Source organism: Panthera pardus, unplaced genomic scaffold, assembly GCF_024362965.1.
Source record: "Panthera pardus isolate Hobbes unplaced genomic scaffold, ASM2436296v1 HiC_scaffold_16, whole genome shotgun sequence".
Lineage (NCBI taxonomy): Eukaryota > Metazoa > Chordata > Mammalia > Carnivora > Felidae > Panthera > Panthera pardus.
Genome location: NW_026526721.1, coordinates 48,986,373 through 49,008,428, shown reverse-complemented (window position 1 = coordinate 49,008,428; position 22,056 = coordinate 48,986,373). Strand labels below are relative to the sequence as shown.

At 38.9% G+C, this 22,056-nt stretch overlaps 2 protein-coding genes across 5 annotated transcripts in view; both read right to left on the bottom strand.

Annotated features, from left to right (window-relative positions):
- NFKBIZ (NFKB inhibitor zeta) overlaps positions 1 to 1,801 on the bottom strand; it is a 29,014-nt gene extending 27,213 nt beyond the window's left edge. The window contains exon 1 of the mRNA XM_053903309.1: positions 236 to 1,801. The gene's annotated coding sequence lies outside the window, so the exon portion shown is untranslated. The remainder of the gene's footprint in view (positions 1 to 235) is intronic.
- A 2,901-nt stretch (positions 1,802 to 4,702) lies between these two features.
- Positions 4,703 to 22,056, bottom strand: part of NXPE3 (neurexophilin and PC-esterase domain family member 3) — a 44,044-nt gene continuing 26,690 nt past the window's right edge. For all 4 annotated transcript variants that reach the window (XM_019448246.2, XM_019448244.2, XM_019448245.2 and 1 more), the window contains 3 exons: positions 18,753 to 18,826; positions 8,885 to 9,091; positions 4,703 to 6,273 (listed from right to left, as the gene is read on the bottom strand). In XM_019448246.2, the coding sequence (XP_019303791.1) occupies positions 5,723 to 6,273; positions 8,885 to 9,091; positions 18,753 to 18,826 (832 nt within the window). In that variant the 3' untranslated portion in view covers positions 4,703 to 5,722. The remainder of the gene's footprint in view (positions 6,274 to 8,884; positions 9,092 to 18,752; positions 18,827 to 22,056) is intronic.

Genomic DNA, 22,056 nt, shown 5'->3' with positions numbered 1-22,056 from the left:
TCCTGAGCTTTCAAGGCAAACAGATGTGATTCATGGCCATTACCAAGCTATAGAAACATCCTTGATTTCCTTTCCCCCAAAACCTGCCCCCCAATATTTTGCCCCAAAACAAGTATGATCACCCAAGTATCAGAGACTGATTTCAAAGGAAAGAATCTGAATATGGGAAAAGAAAAGTAAAAGCTTAGCATTTAAGATAGTTTTTCATACCAAATATCAAATAATAAAAATATACCTTTGTGTTTGAAGAGCCAAGTCATAGAAATACGTAAAGGCAAATCAATTGTTTCCAGCTGTAATCAGCGATAATAACCCAAGTACGTGAGAGCATGAGAAAGATGATCAGTTTCCTTTTGAGGTTACATGATAAGCAGCAGCAGTTAAGCAGCCTTTTTCTCTAAAACTCAGCGTCTGACCTCATGGCAAGAAGAGGCCAGCCCCTCTCCCTGTCCCCCTTTATAGCGTCCGCTTTCTGTTCATCACTCTAAATGGGGGCGGGGGAAGCTAAGGACCTATTTTCTAAAATACAGAATACAGACTGTCGTTCGAAAGGTTGCGTGGGCACAGAGGAGGGGCTGAGGAGGCGGGGAGGGGGCAACGAGGACTAGGTTTGTGGATTTTTTTCTGCATACTGGAAATTCCCAAGCCAAAAAGGTACCGACCCGAGTCCCGGACATTCCCCGAGAGGGCCGGCTCCAAGAGCTGGACTGGAATCCCGCGGAGGAATCAGAAGCAAATCTAAAAACAAAACATTTTTCTTAGGGATACCTTTTTAAATTCTCAATGAATCCACACCGGGCATTAGCGTTGCCCCCCTCATTTGATTCACCTCTTCTTATTTAGCTTTCTCTTTGTGGCTTCTAGATGCGGGGGAGAGGTTGGGAGCAGGTAGATACTTTCTACGACACAGCTTTTCAAAATATGGCAATCAAAAAGTAGTAGAGCGATCGCGTGCCTTCAAAGACAAGGACAACCTGGGACAATGTGAGACATCTATAAATCAGTGGGTCTGTAACTAGAAGATCGCGTTAGTTTCACCGGCGCAGGGCAGGGGGGTTAGAGTGGGTTGAAGAGAGAATGAACTATTGCACAACACTTAAAGGATTTTGCCTATGACATTTGGTTTCACTGTGACTCCTTTTCCTTCTGGGACACTTAACAACTACTCCCTGCACTGCTTCCCGCCCCTTCCCCCCAGCCGTGTTACAGTTCCAATCCAGCTTTATAATTAGACAGGAAATGTCTGATTCTCCGATAGGAATCGGCATCTGGAGCTGAACACCAGAAGGTCCTTAAAACTTTAACAGAAGGCCCTTCTTCAAAGAAGTCTGACTTCTTCTCATTTGATGGAGAATATTATAAAGGAAAATATTATACTTAAATTCACACTTTTTAAAACAGTTAAAATGTAATTGCATTTTCAAGACACAGATTAGAAAGTTCACTTTCTGCCCTTCTACCTTTTGTATCCCATAAACTTCCGCCTGCAGCAACTCTTTTATCTTCCACCGCCACCACCACCCCAGCTTCCCACAATTCCTAGGTGCTCCTCGTGCTCAGGGACTGTGGTCTCACTTTCAAAGAGAAAAAGAACACCTTCAAAATCGTGTTTAGTGTACATTGAACAGTCAGGCATTCTAAGGGCACTGAGAACTGCACTCTAGACCTAAACTGAAGAGAATAATGTTTAACACAAGGGAATGAATACATTTAAAGTGGAATTTCTAGTTGGAGGCCAGTGTGAGGCTCTCTGCGGACAGCTCTGAGCCTGGAGCCTGCTTCTGATTCTGTGTCTCCCTCTCTGTCTCTGCTCATCCCCTGCTTGCACTGTCTCTCTCTCAAAAATAAAAACATTAAAAAAATTTTTTTTAAAAAGCGGAATTTCTAGCATGAGCAACTAGCTACTGTTAATAAACTGAATTAACCCAAAGGAAATGCTGAGCACTCTTTTTGGGGGGTGGGGTGTTAATTTCCCTGTGCCTCTCTCAGTAATAACTTTTTCCTTTAACAGGGCCCAGAAACAGACTCACCTCTGGCATGTAACATGGATATGTCAAGGTTTACCATATATTCTTAAGCACCCCAATGTATCAATCTGAAACTTAATACCTGAAACCCCGAAGTGTTAGTCAACTGGTATTTAATAAAATAGTGATTGCTCAGAATGGTAAAATTGATCATACCAGAACACCAAAGATCTGTTTTGTATTGCTAATGAAAGGTTACCCTTAATAAGGTAACTTCTAAAAAATATAATTTGCATAGAAGGGCCTTATTATGGATTCTTCCTTTCACAAATAGCATCAAATCAATCGAGTTCTAGAAAATGAGGAGATCCACTAAGTGAAATTAATGCTGTCATTCCAAAATAAAAATCCATATGAATTTTAACCTATATGACATTTAATCCAAAGAAATTACATATAAACCCATTTTAATATTTTATTTAAAAAAAATTTTTAATGTTTATTTTTGAGAGAGAGAGAGACAGAGACAGAGTGTGAGCGGAGTAAGGGCAAAGAGAGAGGGAGACACAGAATCCAAAGAAGGCTCCAGGCTCTGAGCTGTCAGCACAGAGCCCGACACAGGGCTCAAACCCACAAACCATGAAATCATGACCTGAGCCAAAGTCCGATGCTCAACCGACTGAGCCACCCAGGCACCCCTTAATATTTTATTTTAAACCTAAATGCCCAACCATAATGGCCGACTTATGTAAATAATGATATTAGCTAAACTGTTGGGCAGACTTTTATAATTCAGTTATGAAGACTATTTAACACAGAAAAATATTTGTATGCTAAATAAAAAAACACAGATACAAATTACATATTATCTGTGTTTATAGCTATGTGGTTTTAAAAAAACCAGGAAGAAAATATACCAAAATGCTAATGCGTACCACATTCAGATGATAGAATTATAGATTCTTTGCATAGATTTTCTTTGTCTAGATTTTAGTTTCTGAAAACAATGATGTCCTTTATATTTATAATGGAAAATATATAAAACTATATTATTTTGCTGGCATGCTAATATTTACAACTGTGTGGTACTAGCCTAAAATACACTTTTCAGAAGAAATTAAAATACTGTATCTAATTGTTCTGAGAAAGATTTAGGTAATATTCCAAACTCCACACTTAGGCATTTTTTTTAAACTTCCACACCAGAGGATAGAAAGACAAATTAGAAAAGGCACAAAGTGAATTAGAATACATCAAGAAACTATGTCATCAAATCTTCAGGACCTTTTATAACTAAATCAAAAAGTAATAGAAGCTGGACGAGGTCACAAGAAACCATTTGCACAAACAAGAAATGTCACTCCAAAGCCCTGGAGAGGCAGTGGAAATTGAAATTCTCCTGGGAAGATGATGCCTCAGCCTCCTCCAGCAATCTTTTAGAAAATGCTCAAAAGTCCTTATATGAAAAAGAACATCTCTCTTTACAAAAGTCCAACAAGTTGTAGTTGCAAAGGGCTATGCACTCTCACATACCTTGTTCAAATCCAAACTCAAGTTCATCTATAAAATGTACCTAATATCACTTACACTACTAGATGGTGATCAGGATTAAATGTTAGGGATTAAGCCCAGGAAATAATAGACAAGCAATATTATTTCCTTAGTTCTATCTTCCTTCTTCCCTTAGTTGGTATTTCTCAAAGTGTAGAATACTGCCATTGCATCAAAATCACTGGATGCTTGTAGCAAAGTCTGATTCCACAGTTCCCAGAGGCATCCTGTATTTTTATCAAATAGTCCAGGCGATTCTCAGACACTAAAGCTTAAAGACCATTAAAATTAAGCAATCTTAATATGTTTAACTACTTGTTGGTGAGCCTTAGCCTCAAAATAAGTTAAAAATATTTTTCCCCATATACATATTTTACAAATTTGAAGATGGCCCTCAAGTCTAAGAAAGGACGTTTTTTTTTTTGTTTTTGTCTGTCTGTTTGTTTTTGAGAGAGAGTGCAAGTGATCAAGGAGCCGAGAGAGAGAATCCCATGAGGGGTATGGAGAGAGAGAGAAGCAGGGCTCCCCTGAAGCAGGCCTCAAGCTCACCTGATGTGGGGCACGAACTCATGAACCAAGTGATCATGACCCTAGCCAAAGTCAGATGCTTAATGACTGAGCCACCCAGGCGTCCCTACACTCTTTAAGTTAAAACTCCAAATTCCTTGGGGCTCCTGGGTGGCTCAGTTAGTTAAGCATCTGACTTCGGCTCAGGTCATGATCTCACAGTTGAGTTCAAGCCCTGCGTCGGGCTCTGTGCTGACAGCTCAGAGCCTGGAACCTGCTTGGATTCTGTGTCTCTCTTGCTCTCTGACCCTCCCCCACTCACATTCTGTGTGTGTCTCTCTCTCAAAAATAAAAAAAACATTAAAAAAATTTTTAAACCCCAAATTCCTTGACCCATTCCCCACTCACACTCTGTGTCTCTCTCTCTCAAAAATAAATAAACATTAAAAAAAACTTCTTAACTCCAAATTCCTCGACCCATTTTCCTAAGAGAATGCTTTTAGCATCAGTCTTCATCTCTAAAGCCTCTCCAGTCTCTTCATATGTCCATTTAGGGATAACTAAAACTAGATTGTAATCCATTCTGGCTCAAAAAGAAAAGAGTGCTTCCTAAATGGCCCCATGCTAGCCTAAACCCATTTAAAATCAATAAGGCAAAGACAGTCAAGTAAAATTGATAGTATCTTAAGATAGCAGTTTTTTACTTCCAAGCATGACAGAATGTGTGTACCTTATGTCCCCATCAAGAAATACTTGTTACAGATCTCAATATCTAACTTCTAATTAGATTTTCATTTCTAATGTTGGTATGTGATCCAAACTAACAACCAAAAAAGAAACACTTGAAATTGATGGAAGTAACTTGTACAAGTTTATAATAAACAACGGCGTTCTTTACATAAAAGTCAATTCTTAAAACCCTCAAACTTCAAAACACAAAAATAAATTTCCATTTATACATTTCCCCCTTCCAGTTCCAAAAGTGATTATTTTAAAGTATTCGTCATGTAAAATTTAGCTGAATCAAGTAAGTAACAACCGCCCAATGCAAGTATCAGTGTAACACACAGATTTCATATTAACCGCTTTCGTATTCCCCTTTTGCTTCTTTTCTAGATAAAAGCAGAACACTGTAAATGTTCTCACTAAAAAATTCTAACCAAAGATACTGGCCTTTTCAAGTAATTCAAAAAAGGTGAATCAAGAGAAACTCCTGAGACACAGCAGGCTCCAGTGTGTCACAGGAGCCCCTAACCATAAGCCTCATCAGTTCATCACACTGAAGATGGACCCACCGGTGCTATTCATGCAGATAAGCACAATCGCCCTTACCAGATAAGCTACAAACACTCCACTACCAACCATTTAGGTCAGAACATTTTTCAGTTTTTAGCATAGTAATCTCCCCTCTCCGGAGAGGCTAACTTAAACATACTCATTAGCATCTTTGGTTACAAGGGCAATACAGTGCGTAGATGTTGTTAATAATGGTTCTCCCATGGCTATGTAAAGATTGGAATAAATCCTGCAGGTAGATATAAATGCAACCTGCATTTTCTAAGCTCTTTACAAATCATTATATAAAGTCCAGCTCTTTCTGAAATTTTGTACATATCAGTAGCAGCAATATCTCCATGCCTCCCATAACCTGTCTCTAATGCAGAAAATGTGATTCCTCCAGTTCCTTCCAGGGCAAGCTAGGTCTCCAAGGGGCACACAAAGGACAAGAACATGTCCAGTTGGTTCTTCACAATAACTTCATCCGGATGTAGCTTGTGGGGTAAATAATGAGCCAGGGTCATCTCCCAGGCATCAACAAGATACACTCCAACCCCTGAGAACATCTTCCGAAGGATGGTGTCCAGCTGGAAGTTGTACCAGTCACTGTTGAAAAGGCTCACTTCAGGCCCCAGCTCTTGGGCATTGGCTGTCCGGATGACTATCACAGTCTTAGGGCTTCGATCCAGGAGCTGGACCACTGCTCGACGGATATTCCTGAGCCGCCGGATATACACTTCCAAAGGGAAGGTGCTGAAATGAGACCATATAGCTATGGCAACCACTGTGTTCTTCCCTCCCACGATGCCATTCAGCTCATTTGCCACATAACGAAGCTCATTGCTAAAGACAGTTGTAAAACGGATGGGTGGACCATGGCAGCGATATTTGAGCAGGATGTTGTGCTTCTGGTCCACCGCAAGGAAGGGACCCACATTCTTGGGACTACCCAAGTTAAACTCCACTAAATCTGAAACAAGGAAAATTCAAATTCATAAAAATGTTCAAAACAAGCACATATATTATGATCATGTTTTACTTAGTGGCTTAAGAGAACTTTTTTTTTTTAAATAAAAGCACCACAAAAGTACAACAAAAAGGTACAACTGTAAAGGTAATACCTATTTCACTGGCCTCAATGGACCTTTGTTCTAACATATTATTTAAACCATCAGTAATAGATTCTATATGTATGTCTATATACCTCAGAAGCAAAATAACCTGTTTACTTCTAACCATTAGGTCAAAAAATCTTCCTGTAGGCACTGATTGCTAAATATCTAAAAATCAATTTGGCATTTATACATCACTATTCTAACATATAAATACTATTTCTTCCAGGATGAAGGCTATAACTTGTGCTTTTTTAAGTAAACACGTAACAGTAACCAAATACTTTTTGAAATACATGAAAGAAACAAGCAACCCTGTTTCTTTTGACTTTCAATTTCACCCTGTGGGTGGAAAATCATATTAATGTCTTACAGAATGTCTATCTCTGTCACAAGAATAACAAAGACAGCAGACAAGTTAGAATTCACTTTTCCCTCTCCTTTATCTAAGTTGTGTTTCAAAGTCCAGCTCTTCTGAGGTCTTCTGAAGGTCCCAGGAATCAGTCAGGATTTCTCTTTTGTTACTTCTAAAAAACCCTGTCTGTAAAATTCATCACTTAGCATATGCCCCATAAGGAAAGAGGGCCTGTCTCATATCCCTGAATGTTCCTACAAGTGCCTTACAGAGAACAGACTAAGTAACTTCTGGCAATCCAAGTCCATTAACACTTCCTAAGTACCTATTCAGGGCCAGCCACTGTATTGCCACTAGCCAGCACTGCTCAGATGGATAAGTCACAGTCCTTGGTCTCAAGGAGTTTACAGCCAATTCTGAAGAACTAACATCACACCCTAATTGTCCTACATTCTTCTTAAGAGTTAAAGTTTTCACTCTTCTCTGCATGCAGTCCTCGTCTCCTCTTTCAGATCTTCGTACCTAAATCATTACTACTTAGCATTTGGCTCCAAAACTGAACAAGCTCAAGCTACCATTTTTTTCATTTGATTAAAATCAAGCACCAGCACAAGGCTTTATCAGGTGAAAATCTATCTGCAAAGGATACAGTGGAAAATAATTATGACACTCAATGTGATCACTGCTATGAACGGAAATATTGAGCTATGTCATTAGAACTTAAACAAACAACTACGGACTCCTGGAGGGCCCTGCCTAGTCAGCATCAAAACATGCTTAGCATTATGCCATACAAATTATATCCCTTTTCCTAGTTTTTAATTTATGCTTTATTGACCAAACTCAACTATGCTTGTGTCAATAAAAGAAACAAAAGCACAACAAAAACTGGAATTAACTTTCCACTTTTGGGGACCATATCTACTTCTTCCTTTCCTTTGAAAAATTAAATCTGAAATGAGGTTGATGTAAAAAAAATAAAAGAGAAAAACAACACCAACAACAACTCACAACAAACTATGGGAATTTGCTTTATGGAAAGTCCTGCCCATGTACAGCCCTCAAAAATAGTTCCCATGGAATTATTTATCAGCTCTCTCAATTGTAAGCAGGGTCTTTATTTATTTATTTTTTTAATTTTTTTTTTTTAACGTTTATTTATTTTTGAGACAGAGAGAGACAGAGCATGAACGGGGGAGGGTCACAGAGAGAGGGAGACACAGAATCTGAACCAGGCTCCAGGCTCTGAGCTGTCGGCACAGAGCCCGACGCGGGGCTCGAACTCACGGACCGCGAGATCCTGACCTGAGCTGAAGTCGGACGCTTAACCGACCAAGCCACCCAGGCGCCCCTAAGCAGGGTACTAAAGTACTAAAGTACTAAACAGTACTAAAGTACTGTTACCTGAGATTCATTCCTCCTCACTCCATCCACACCTTCCACAACGAGGAAAAGGCCCATTTGAATAAGGGAGGGCCTTCCAATGAGTGGGACTTTATTCCGAGTCTGGAGGGCACCCCAGGAGCCCAGCAGTGACACCAGGAAGCTAAGAATGCTGGGACTTACCAAGACTCCCTCAGTAGGAGCCAGCTCATCTCAGAATCATATCAATGGAATGCCCAGCAGATGACACCGGAAAGGCTATATACTGCATGGATGTATTAAAATGGACCACAGTCTGTTTGGCTGCTTCCTTCCAGTTAAATCTATTTTAAACTTGAAGTCTGACTAAACAGAACTAGGAGAGAAACAACTGAAAATGTCCACCTCTGTTTTATAGCCCAGAATATCAGAAGTAAAAGACACCTATAAGGTGATTCTGTCCAGCTGCCCCATTGCACATGGAGAAATAAAGCCCTGGGAAGTAAATAACATGTCCAAGGTCACACAGCTCATCAGTGGTATGAACTTCAATTCCAGTGCTTCCATCAATACATCACAACCCCACCATGGATCAGAAACCATCACACCTCTCTCCAAGGTCAGGACACCTGTTTAGTCCTACAGAGAAATAACTACTTCCTCACCTGATGCCCTTCCTCGGGCACTGGAGTGAAGAAAGCTGATTTTGTGCATGCGGAAAAGAATTATGAAACAAAATGCAAAGTACCAACCTGGAACAAACGTAGTAAGGTATTCAAACCATTGCCTGATTGTTGAGTCACCAAACAAATACACCACTTTTCTTTGTAAGCATTCTGTAATGTTGTCAGGGTCATTAAACTGGCGCATCTTAAACTTTCTGGGCCTCCACTGATCTTTATAATAATACCCAGAAGGAAAAGTTCCTGAGCCATGAGATAGTTCTAGATTGTTTGTTTCTGAAAAGAGAAAGGAAACAAAATTAGATATTCTGAAAGTCTCCTCCAACTAACCATACATGGAAAATGTTCCAAGAAACAAAATTATGGCCCTATATCGGTTAGCCTGCTGGTATATGGGTAACATTTCCTGCCATCACATCTCAAAGAAATCCCAGACTTTCCCCTTGCTACAAAAGGTTCTCCTTTGCACAAAAATAGGAAGATGTGAAATGTGTGTGAGGGTATTATTGGTGGACAGAGGAGAAAAGGGGACTTTGGGCATTCCCTCTGATTATGCATGTTTTTATCAAAGCCAAAAATAAAGGCAGGCAAATACCATGGAAATGTGTAGACATTAAACATTGTCTAGCATTTTCCCGGAATAAGTTTCTCATCCAAAGGCCTATGAGGCAATAACACCTTAAATTCATATTTTACATATGCATAGTAATTTTGGTCCACTGTTCCTCAACCTAATAAAAGGAAAATTTTAACCCATGGGTCCCACAATCAAATAGTAATTCAGATAACCACCACTTAATACAGTGAAGAAACCAAATACACACACTCTAAAGAACTATTCCCCACGTTACAAAAGGTTCAGAAGAATGTACAAATATTACAATGAGCAATATTTAAAATGCCACAGCAGTGTGTACTCATGGTTGTAGCCCAGCTACACATGACACCAGAGGCAGGACACCCTTCAAGGGAAAGTCAACATCCTTCTTCCCTAACACCTCCCTTGGAAAATGCTGTTGTAGAAACAACACACTTTAAGTGCTTCAAAATAAACAGACAGGGATGGCTAGTATTTCTTGAGAGTTTACTCTGCAATTAAATATATTATCTCATACGATGCTCACAATAACCCTTTAAAGTAGGTCCTAGTGTTAACCCTGCCTTTTGGAACAGCAACTTGACTTAGATCCAGAGCTAACAAGCAGCAAAGCCAAGACCTGATCCAAGCAGGTGAGCCCCAAAGCCCATGGTCTAACCACTGTGCTATATATACCACGTCTCAAAAACAGAGTTTTGTAGATGTCAGCCATTTTCTTTTTGGATTTTTTCCTGAAGGTGTACGCTTACTTGTTTCTAACACTCAAATCTACAATCTTCAAAAACCATCAATTATTTTACATCACTTCCTTACACACCCCAAAGCTTAAACCTTGATCATAATCCAGTAATTCTCCAGTCTCACCTGTTAAACCACAATTCAGAATCCAAATGTTTATACAACTCAGAAATCTAAATTTGAGCCCCATATTTGTGACTATTTTCAGCTTATTATCTTGATATTATAAGATAATACTCAAAATTATTTTGGTTTTATTCCCTTCAAAGAAGATGCCCTATTTGACAGATAGTGCATATTTAACCTTTTAATTCAGCCATCTGCTAATTCTTTGAAGGTTCAGGGCCTAAGCGGAAAAGTAAACAGCATTTTTAAAAGCTTTACTTGGAAAATGTTATTGTCAAAGAAAAGAAAAGGGGGGGGGGGGTGTAAATATTTATTTGGCTTATTCATAAACAGTTTCTCCACATATTACCAAGTATGACTTTACTATGTTACCACATCTTGCCCAAAGCTTCCTCATTATATCATCATGCCAAGGTTATACAGACAGGGAGCTCCAGAGCAGACACCTGGGGCCCAAAGAAAACATCTACTAGAAGGGGAATTAAAAGTGATTTTGAAGTTACACTTTTTACCATGGTTAATTCAGGAGATTTGGCTATTCTGTGCCAAATACATGTTATAAAAGAAAGTGTATATCACACAGGAAACAATTACCATTTCCATTCAAATGTTAATTTTATTTACTACCAGAGTTAAGTCAAGCAAAGCAAATCAATTACTGAACTGACATTAATTCTTCACACATGCAGCACTAGATAACAGAGCAGATTTTTAAAGTGTAATGCATGTACCTACATTGCCCTCTTATGGTCAGCAGAGACAAAAACATTTCTTACTTTATTAAGACTTTAAGCAGTCTGAAGTTCTTTAAAAAGACCGCATTTCTTGGAACTTGGAATGCATTTTCACATAAGATATGAAAGTCTCTTAAATCAATAATATAACCCCTAATGAACTATACATGTGGAATAAAAATAGTTTTGTGGGTTTTTTAAATTTATTTGAGAGAAGGGGAGAGAAAAAGAAAGCAGGAGAAGGGCAGAGAGAGAGGGAGACAATCCCAAGCAGGCTCCTCATCGTCAGCGCAGAGCCTGATGCGGGCCTCAAACTCACAAACCATCAGATCAGTCAGACACTTAACTGACTGAGACACCCAAGCGCCCCAAAAATAGTTTTAAAACAAAACGGAGTTATTGCTTAGATTTTACAGTTTTCTTAAATACTGATGGTGAAGGAAGTAGTTTTTGTGGATGGTTATCAAAGGCAGATAAGATCTTTATGCAAAATCAGAAGGGATAGCTTCAATTATCTGCAAGTTAAGGTCCCTGCTTCTCTAAAATGTCTTGGCTTCTCTTTAAAACTCATAGCTTATAGTTTCCTCCAAAGGGTGTCATCCCATGTCATTCATTAGCCAAAACGAGGACTATTTGGACCACAAATTGGACAAAACAAGGGAAGAGCAGAGAAAAAAATTTCCCTCAACTATCTAGAAAGAGCTGGGTGAGAGGGAGACAGTGTGAATTAAGAGTGGGAGGTGTGAGTGAGTGCATGTTAGTGCACACGTCCCTTAACTTCATAGCATAGAATTATCTGTAGAAGTAAGAAAAGTAAAAGGCAGGCCAATGGGGAGTATATAGTTCATGAGAAAAAAAACAAGACAAGACAAAGAAAGAGAGTCAAACAATTCCTCTCCTCAAGGAACACAATTAGCACCAGAACGCTTGGGTGCCATCTCAGGGAGATGAGAAATGAGGACAGCGTGTGTCGAGCTGTTCAGGTACAACTTGTCAAGCACTGGGACTATGAGAAGTCCTGGCTACACAGCAGTTATTATAGCCTGAGTTTACCCTTGAGTCTCCCCCTGGAAAACCTTGGGACTTTAATTTTTTTCTTTATACTTTAGTCCCCTAAAACCTAAGCATTTTTCGGAGGGAAGCTAAACAGGTACAGGTAGAAATACCTATAGATTCAAAGAATGCTGAAAGGACCTCAGATAATGGCTAGTCCAAATGTCTTTTAAAGGTGAAGACCGTACGTCACAGAGGGACTTGCCGAAGTTTCCCAGAGAGCCGTAGAGCCAGCTAGTGGTAAAGGTGATCCTGTTTACAAAGGCGTACATTTCACTACTGATACAGTTGTGGGGAGGAGCTTCCTACCCCCAAACGATATCAGTCAGTTGGATTTTACATAGCATATGAGCCCTTTGATTTTCTAAGTTAACCAAATAAAATGTATTCTGTACCAAGTATTTTTTCCAACTGAAGGTGGTTGTCTTTAAAATAGCTTTGTCCAGGGGCGCCTGGGTGGCTCAGTCAGTTGGGCGTCCGACTTCGGCTCAGGTCACGATCTCGCGGTCCGTGAGTTTGAGCCCCATGTCGGGCTCTGGGCTGATGGCTCAGAGCCTGGAGCCTGCTTCCGATTCTGTGTCTCCCTCTCTCTCTGCCCCTCCCCCGTTCATGCTCTGTCTCTCTCTGTCTCAAATATAAATAAAACGTTAAAAAAAAAATTAAAAAAAAAAAAAAGAACTGAATTCTTCTTATAAAAAAAAAATTAAAAAAATAAAAAATAAAAAAATAAAATAGTTTTGTCCAGAGGTGCCTGGGTGGTTCAGTCAGTTAAGCATCCGACTCTTGGTTTTGGCTCAGGTCACGATCTCACAGTTCCCTGAGTTCAAGCCCTGCTCGGGCTCTGCACTGACAGTATGGAACTTGCTTGGGATTCTCTCTCTCTTCCCCCCTACTCAAAATAAATAAATAAAACTTTTTTTTAAAAAAAAGTAGCTTTGTCCACTTTGTTGTGATAGCACCTTTCCATTTTCTAAACAACCTCAGAGTGAGGTCTCATCCATCAAATCATTAGTATGGTTTTCATCGAACAACATAAAACACTATTTTATCATTCACTCCACCATTTGGATACATTTAGAAACTAGAGAGTTGATGAACTCCACTACTGCAGACAAACCCAAACATTAAGACACCCTCCCCCACACCTCCCAAGCATATTAAGGGATAGCAGAAAAAGGGCTAGACTCGAGTCAGAGGCCCTGGTTTATGTCTGACTCCACGTCTCCAATAGGAGACCCCAGAAATCACTTAAAACTCTCATCTTACTCATCTCCTGTATTCTCAGAGTCTAGTCTAGCATCAGACACAGAGCAGATGTCAAAATGATGACGTATCAGTCTCTAGACCTTGCTTCAATTACCTATAAAATGGGTAAATTACTAGTTATTTTGAAGGGCTGTTGTGAAAGTTCAATACTGTAGTAGTATTAATAGTTTTTAATCATAAAGGGCAACACTGGAATGCTAGAAATATTCTATATATTCTAAACATCCTATATCTTTGTATGGGTGGTAGTAATTGTATTAGTTTTCTATTGGTGCATGGCAAATCACCACAAACTTAGTGACTTAAAAACAAGAGACATTTAATATCACATAGTTCTGCCAAGAGTCCAGGGCATGACATAGCTGGGTTCCCTGCTAAGGGTCTCGCAGGTTGAAATCAGGTTGACAGCAGGACTGTGTTCCTTTCTGTAGACAAGAGAAATCTGCTTCCAACCCCATTCAATTACTGGCCAGATTCAGTTCCTTGTGGTTATAATACTGAGTTTCTTGTTTCCTTGGTCACTGTCAGCCAGGGAATGCCCTTCAGCTCCTAGAAACTGTCTACATTTCTTGCCACATGGCCTCCTCCATCTTTAGAGCCAGCAACAAAGAATCCCGCTCACACGGAAGCCTTCTCACACTTTGAATCTCTTCAAGAAGAACTCGGTCCCTATTGAGGGCTTATCCAATTAAGTCAGATCTGCCCAGGATAGTATCTCTTTTTTTAAAGTCATGGAAGTGATATACTATCACATTTACAGGTCCTTCCCACACTCAAGAGAAAAAGAATTATATAAAGGCATGGATCAGTGGGAGTCATCTTAGAATTCAGCCTACCACAGTTACAGATACACATGTAAAATTCCATTGTGCTATATATTTGCAATCCACGTGCTATATGTACATAAGATATACCTCAAAAGATAAAGAAAAGGGGCGCCTAGGTGGCTCAGTCAGTTGAGTGTCCAACTTTTGATTTCAGCTTTGGTCACAGTCCCAGGGTTGTAGGCTTGAGCCTGGGTCCTGCAACGGTCTCTGTGCTGAGTGTGGAGCCTGCTTGGGATTCTCTCTCTCTCCCTCTCTCTCTCTCTCTCTCTCTCTCCTTCTGGCCCTCTCTCCCACTGGCTCTCTTTCTCTCTAAAATATAATGAATTAATTAATTTTTTAAAAAGATAAAGAAAACAGCAAAAGGCTACAAAGATGTTAATGCTTATTCTGTTGCTATTAAATCTAGTTTTATCCCAAACTCTCAGTAAGCTTCCCCCCAAAATATGAACTCTAGTTTAGTTGTTGATGAGGTTAGAAGCCATCAAGGCTTCTATCAGGCTATGATGATCTAGGGACCACAGTACAGGTGCTAATAAAAATTCAGCAGCAATTCTGACACTGGGAAAGCCTGTCAGAAACCAGATACTTATCCCTGATGAGCTATTTTCATCTAATTAAAAGCTATGTTTCTTTGCTTTTGACTGGAATTATACCCATGCATGGGGGAAGACAGGTAATCTCAAACAGTTCAGCAGACTAAATATGCATCTTAGAATAAGTTTAACTTGCAGGAAAATCAATTAACTAATACTTTTTTTAAATGTTGATAGGGAAATAAAACCCTTCAAAATATAGGATTCATAAGTAAAATAATAAAAGTGGAAAGACTATGAACCCTTCCAAGTCTAGGTCAAATAACACACAAATGGGTGTGAAACATGTCAGAGAGTAAGGAAGTGCTTAAGGAAAAAAATGTGTATACACACACACACACACATATACACACACACACATATATATTCACATATATGTATACATACACACACATATATATACACATATATACGTATCATAGGTACATATATACATTAGCATGTCAAAGGGGCATAGGAGCCAAATTGAAAAAGTTCCCAATTGCCAAAATTGAAGCAATTAGAGCAACAAAATAAATAACAGTTGAATTTGGTAATAATCCAAAAAATGAGATAAATAAACATGAGCCATGAGTCTATATGGACATAATTAAATAAATGGGAAAGAAGGGACAACTCTTCCTTACAGAAAAATTCCAATTAATAAATGTCTTAGAAATGAGAGATTAGAAAGTCACCATTAAATACCACCCAAATAATTGCTGCTGACAAGATCTATTAATGAATGCTAAAATTAGTGGGTGAAAGTATAAGCAGAAATAGGATGTTTACATCCTGATGGAATACAGAGACATCCAGGATGTCTTTGTATTAGTTTCCTGTGGCTACTATAACAGATTACCACATATTCAGTGGCTTAAAACAACACAAATTTATTCTCTTACAGTTTTGGAGGGAGGCCAGAAATCCAAAATCAGTATCACCGATACCAAATCCAAGGTATCAAGGCCATGCTCTCTCTGGAGGAGCTAAGGAAGAATCTGTTCCCTTTCCTCTTCCACACCTGTATTCTTTGGCTCATGGCCTGCCTCTTTCTCCATTTGTTAAGCCAGCAGCATGGCATCTTCAAATTTCTCTCTACTTCCACTGTCACATTGCCTTCTGCTTTTGTATGAAATCTCCCTCTTCCTCCCTCTTAAAAGGACACTTGTGATTGCGTTTAGGGCCCACTCAGATTATCCGGATAATCTCTCCCCATCTCTAGACCCTTAGCTTAATCACACATGCAAAATTTCCTTTGCCATCCATATATAGCAACGTTCACAAATTTGAGGGATTAAGATCTGGATATCTTTGGGGGCCATTATTCAGCCTACCACAGTCTCAAAGTATCTCCCCAGGATACAGAGAAGAGAACCCTGACAGACACCACTTTAACCAGGTGATCAAATTTAACATTGTTAACAGAACATATTGACATCATGTACTCCCTTAAAAGGACACAACATCATTTCTGTGCTATTCTTCCAAAAATGCATACTCTCATTCGAATCATTAGAAAACATTTAAAAATCCAAATTTAGAAACATTCTAAAAAATATCTGACCAAAGTTCTTCAAAGTGTAAAGGTCAAGATAATGTCACAGAAGGAAGACTAAAGAAACATGGTGACTAAATGCAACCTGGGATTCTGCATGGGATTCTAAAACAGAAAAAGGACATTGGTGGAAAAACTCATGAAATCCAAGTAAACTCTACAGCTTAGTTAATGATACTGTACTGATGTTAAAACCTTAGTTTTGGAAGTATTCTGTGGTTATATAAGATGTTAGCATAAGGGGAAGCTGGGTGTAGGCTATACAGGAACTTTATACTATTTTTGTAACTTATTTTAAGTCTAAAATATTCCAAAAACAAAAAATATATATATTAAAAAAGAGAAAGAAAGCAATGAAGGGAGGAACATAGGGAAGGTGGGAGGCATGTGAGCCCTTGGTTTAGGGTCTTTGAGTGCGCCCTGCTGGTCACGAGAGTGAACTGCAGTGAAGTCCTCCAAGGCTGGGTGTCTTTGATGTTATGTAAAGCAATTGCCCTTCTCTTTTCCTTCCAGTAATGTACCTGCTCTGAGGCGGTCTTCTCAAAGCCAAGCTATTCTCCTATTGATTCACGGTTCCTTTCTTCTTCTAAAAATCCATCAAAAGTCTCACTAGTTCCAAAATCTGTCTTCTCTCTAAACAGAACAGTACATCACAAACCCACAAACACTTACTGGCTGAACATCGAGATCTGTCAGGTGCAGGTAAACCATCCAAAACTCCACCCGCTGACCATCCCACTAGACACCCAGGGATAAGGCAGCCACGCCAGAAGACTGGGGCTGGGGCAGAGAAGGATAGAGTATGAGGAGTGCAGGACTAGGGGGAATAGACACGGAGGTTGAGGCCCAGGCAAATAAAGGCAAATAAAAGTATTTCTGTTAATGATGTTTCATATATGAATCTTTTAAAATTAGTAACTCACTGGCTTCAAGTAAATAAAATACAGCTTTCATTAAGAAAAGACTGAGATTTCTTGTGGCACATGATAGTGGAGACCAGAGATATATAGACTGGCAGTATCCTGGCTGTATCTGGGCCACAGACAATAATTTTATTTAGCCCACACAATATTTTAAATGTTTGCAACTGGATGCCAATGTTTTGAAATCTGGAGATATTACATTTAAAGATTAAGGATTAAGACTTCGGATTTTTGTTCATGGAAAAAAAAGAAACCCTATACATCTGAGCACATTTCTGCACAACAAAGCAGCAAGAGCTGTAGACAGGCTGTGCCTGCACTTAGGTTCTTCCCCCACCATTCACACAAGGCATGCCTATGACTAATACCCACCCTGGCTCGATTCACATGTATTACATGTCTAGGCCCTATGGCAATAGTGTTTGCCAGTATCTGTGCAATATCTACCATATATACTGTCATATATGCTTTCAACAGCTAAAAGGGCCTTGCCATCTGCATAAGTTTCCTTAATAATATTCACCCTTTCTTTCTAAAAGTCACCGTGGCTAAAACAGAACACTTACATTTACTCTTCACTGTTTTACTTTTAACAATACCCAATGCCAATGGATCAAAATCACCTAGAAGGTTTGCTAAAACCCAGATTGCTAGGCCCCATGCCCCGAGTTTCTGATTCAGTAGCCTGAGGTAAGACCTAAGAATCTGCAATTCTAGCTGATTCTGCTAATGCAGAGATCACACTTAGAGAAAACCAGAGTTCAGTAACATAATGCTTTTGATTTTAAAAATTTCCTTGCCGATTTCATACACGTTTCTTGGATAACTCTAGAGTAGTGATATCCGACAGAATTTCTGCAATGATGGATACACTACATTCCATATAAAATGCTGCCCAACATGGTAGCCACCAGCCACACATGGCTCCCGAGGATGTGTGACTTAAGAATTAAATTTTAGGGGAGGCTGGGTGGCTCAGTCAGTTAAGTGTCCGACTTTGGCTGAGGTCATGATCTCACAGTTTGTGGGTTCGAGCCCCGCATTGGGCTCTGTACTGACAGCTCAGAGCCTGGAGCCTGCTTCAGATTCTGTGTCTCCCTCTCTCTCTGCCCTTCCCCTGCTTGTGCTCTGGCTCTCTCTCTCTCTCTCTTAGAAATAAATAAACATTAAAAATTTTGTTTAAAAAAAAAGAATTAAATTTTAATTTTTAGTTAATTTTAATTAATTTAAATTTAAATAGCCATGTGTGGCTAGTAGCTACCATACGGGACAGTATAGCACCGAAGTCTCTTGAGCAGCCAACCAGAGAGGGGAAGGGGAAGAAGACAACTTTCACAGGAGTATAAATAGCAAAGCCCAAGATTATGCACATAAGGTCTGATTTATTTTAATTAAAAAGCTCTTTTAGTATTTTCAATTGTGCCCAGAAGTAACCATGGCATATTAAAAGGAGAAAAGAAGTTTTTATGACATTAGTGAAACCACACAGCCTCAACCCATTTAGCAAGAAAAACAACAAATCATCAAGCTCATTCTTTTTACCTTTTATTCTCCTGGGAATCACAGTCACCCAATCAGGTCCGCTGGAGTTGATTGGCATTTTGATATTGACACCACTTTAAAAGGAATAAGAAGAATACAAGTTTAGATTTGAGAACATTTACTTTCTAATATGTATCTTCATTTGCAAATTAAAATAACAGGACTTCACAGAACCTTAAGATGAAATATTCTTATAAATGCTACTCAACACAATCAATTAATAAACTGGGTCTCTTAAAATAAGCAGGTTATGTGGATATATAAAGTGAATAGAAATTAAATAGGTTTTTAATTTTTCACCACATAGCCCTGAGAGTATAATCTCTAAAATGACAAATTCTGGTTAAAATTCTTTATTCCCCTTGGACTCGGAAAATGGCTCACACTGATGAGAATGTCCATTCTGTCACTATCTAATTTTCAGATTATAAATCTATGTAGCATTAAATCACAGGTCAGATTCCTTAGGCCTTGCCCAGAACAGAGATGAGTCCTACTAGAGACACTTGTCTCCAGATATGTGCTCTTTCAGGACTTTGTTCACCATTGGTATGGCCCTGTAGTGTCTCTTTCTAAAACATACTCCTCAGTGACACAGATTGTGTTTCACTCACCTTTTGTCTCCAGCACTTAGTACAGGCCCTGGGCTAGAGTCCATGCTTGGACAATATTAGATGGAGGGCTGTGTGAAAAAGTGGGAGAGTGTGGAGTCCAGGGAAAAACCACTGGAAATTTGGTATAACTATGCCAGAAACTGGGTCACAACAATTACCTCTTACACTTAGGCCAAAAACAGACAAAAAAATAAAATGCTAACTTTCCAAATTCTTGATATGTGAACTTGAATCACAATATTTTGTTTTATCAAAAATCAGTTCAAAAGAGATATGTTCTTAAATAGTTCTTAAGCTTCTAAATGAACAAAGGAAAAAAAAGAGAGAGACCAAAAAACAGATAGTACAAAAAACTATGGAGAACTGATGGTCACCAGAGGGAAGGTGGGCAGGGAGATGAGTGAAATAGGTAAAGAAGATTAAAGAGTACACTTCTATTGATTAGCACTGAGTAATATATGGAACTGTTGAATCACAATCAATATTATACACATGACACTAATATAACACTGTATGTTAACCACACTGGAATTAAAATTTTTTAATAAAATAAAAATATAATTTTTAAGCTTCTACTATGGGCCCGGCACTGTCCTAGATGTCAGGGATGTAACAATAAACAAGACACACAGCATCTCCTCCTTCAGGGAAATGACATTCTAATGGGGAGGCAAGAAACAAGGAAGGCAGTGCAGCTGACCTTGAACAACATGTTTTGGTTTTTAGTTTTTGGGTTTTTTTGCTGCCTACAAGAGGATCATTTCTTTTTTTCAAACATTTTGGAAGTTTGCAGCCATTATTTCTTTATTTTTTTCTTCAACTAACATTCAATCTTTATTACACACACACACACACACACACACACATAATTTATTTCATTCTTTCTTATTGCCAAGTAATATTCCATTGTATATATAAACCACATCTTCTTTATCCATTTGTCAGTTGATGGACATTTAGGCTCTTTCCATAATTTGGCTATTGTTGAAAGTGCTGCTATAAACATTGGGGTACAAGTGTTCCTAAGCATCAGTACTCCTGTATCCCTTGGGTAAATTCCTAGCAGTGCTGTTGCTGGGTTATAGGGTAGATCTATTTTTAATTTTTTGAGGAACCTCCACACTGTTTTCCAGAATGGCTGCACCAGTTTGCATTCCCATCAACAGTGCAAGAGGGTTCCCTTTTCTCCACATCCTCGCCAGCATCTATAGTCTCCTGATTTGTTCATTTTAGCCACTCTGACTGGCATGAGGTGGTATCTCAGTGTGGTTTTGATTTGTATTTCCCTGATAAGGAGTGACGTTGAGCATCTTTTCATTTCATGTGCCTGTTGGTCATCTGGATGTCTTCTTTAGAAAGTGTCTATTCATGTCTTCTGCCCATTTCTTCACTGGATTATTTGTTTTTCAGGTGGAGAGTTTGCTGAGTTCTTTATAGATTTTGGATACTAGCCCTTTGTCCAATATGTCATTTGCAAATATCTTTTCCCATTCCGTCGGTTGCCTTTTAGTTTTGCTGATTGTTTCCTTTGCAGTGCAGAGGCTTTTTATCTTCACAAGAACCCAGTAGTTCATTTTTGCTTTTAATTCCCTTGCCTTTGGAGATGTGTCAAGTAAGAAATTGCTATGGCTGAGGTCAGAGAGGTTTTTTCCTGCTTTCTCCTCTAGGGTTTTGATAGTTTCCTGTCTCACATTCAGGTCCTTCATCCATTTTGAGTTTATCTTTGTGAATGGTGTAAGAAAATGGTCTAGTTTAATTCTTCTGCATGTTGCTGTCCAGTTCTCCCAGCACCATTTGTTAAAGAGACTATCTTTTTTCCATTCTTTCCTGCTTTGGATATTCTTTCCTGCTTTGTCAAAGATTAGTTTGCCATACATTTGTGGGTCCAATTCTGGAATCTCTATTTTATTCCATTGGTTCTATGTGTCTGTTTTTGTGCCAATACCATACCGTCTTGATTACAGCTTTGTAGTAGAGGCTAAAGTCTGGGATTGTGATGCCTCCTGCTTTGGTTTTCTTCTTCAATATTACTTTGGCTATTCAAGGTCTTTTGTGTGAACAACATGGCTTTGAACTGTGCAGCTCCACTTATGCATGGATTTTTTCAATAAATGCAGTACAGTCCTGTAAATGTATTTTCTGTTCCTAATGATTTTCTTAACATTTTCTTTTCTCTAGCCTACTTTACTATAAGAATACAGTATATGTAATACATACAGCGTACAAAATATGTGTTAATCAACTGTTCTTATCAGTAAAGGTTCTGGTCAATGGTAGAATATTAGCAAAGTCTTTGGGAAGTCAAAAGTTATAGCAGATTTTTGACTGTGCAGGTGGTTGGCACCTCTAAATCCTGAGACTTTTAAGGGTCAACTGTATGTTTAGAAAATAGTTTAAATAAGTTACATTTAGGAGAGAACATGACTTTTAAAACAGCACAAATAAACTGCTTTCATGGGAGAGCTTTAAGATAAGGAAAAAAAGAAAATTTGCCCTTTGTAATTTTCCTGTAAAAATGTTTAACCTCAATCTGGTCATGTAGAAACAATAAAGCAGCAAATCCAAATTAAGGGACATCTACAAAGCAGTGACATCAAAACCTTAATGTTGTGAAAAACATGCTAGAGGAGGCACCTGGGTGGCTCGGTCAGTTGAGTGTCCGACTCTTGGTTTTGGCTCAGGTCATGATC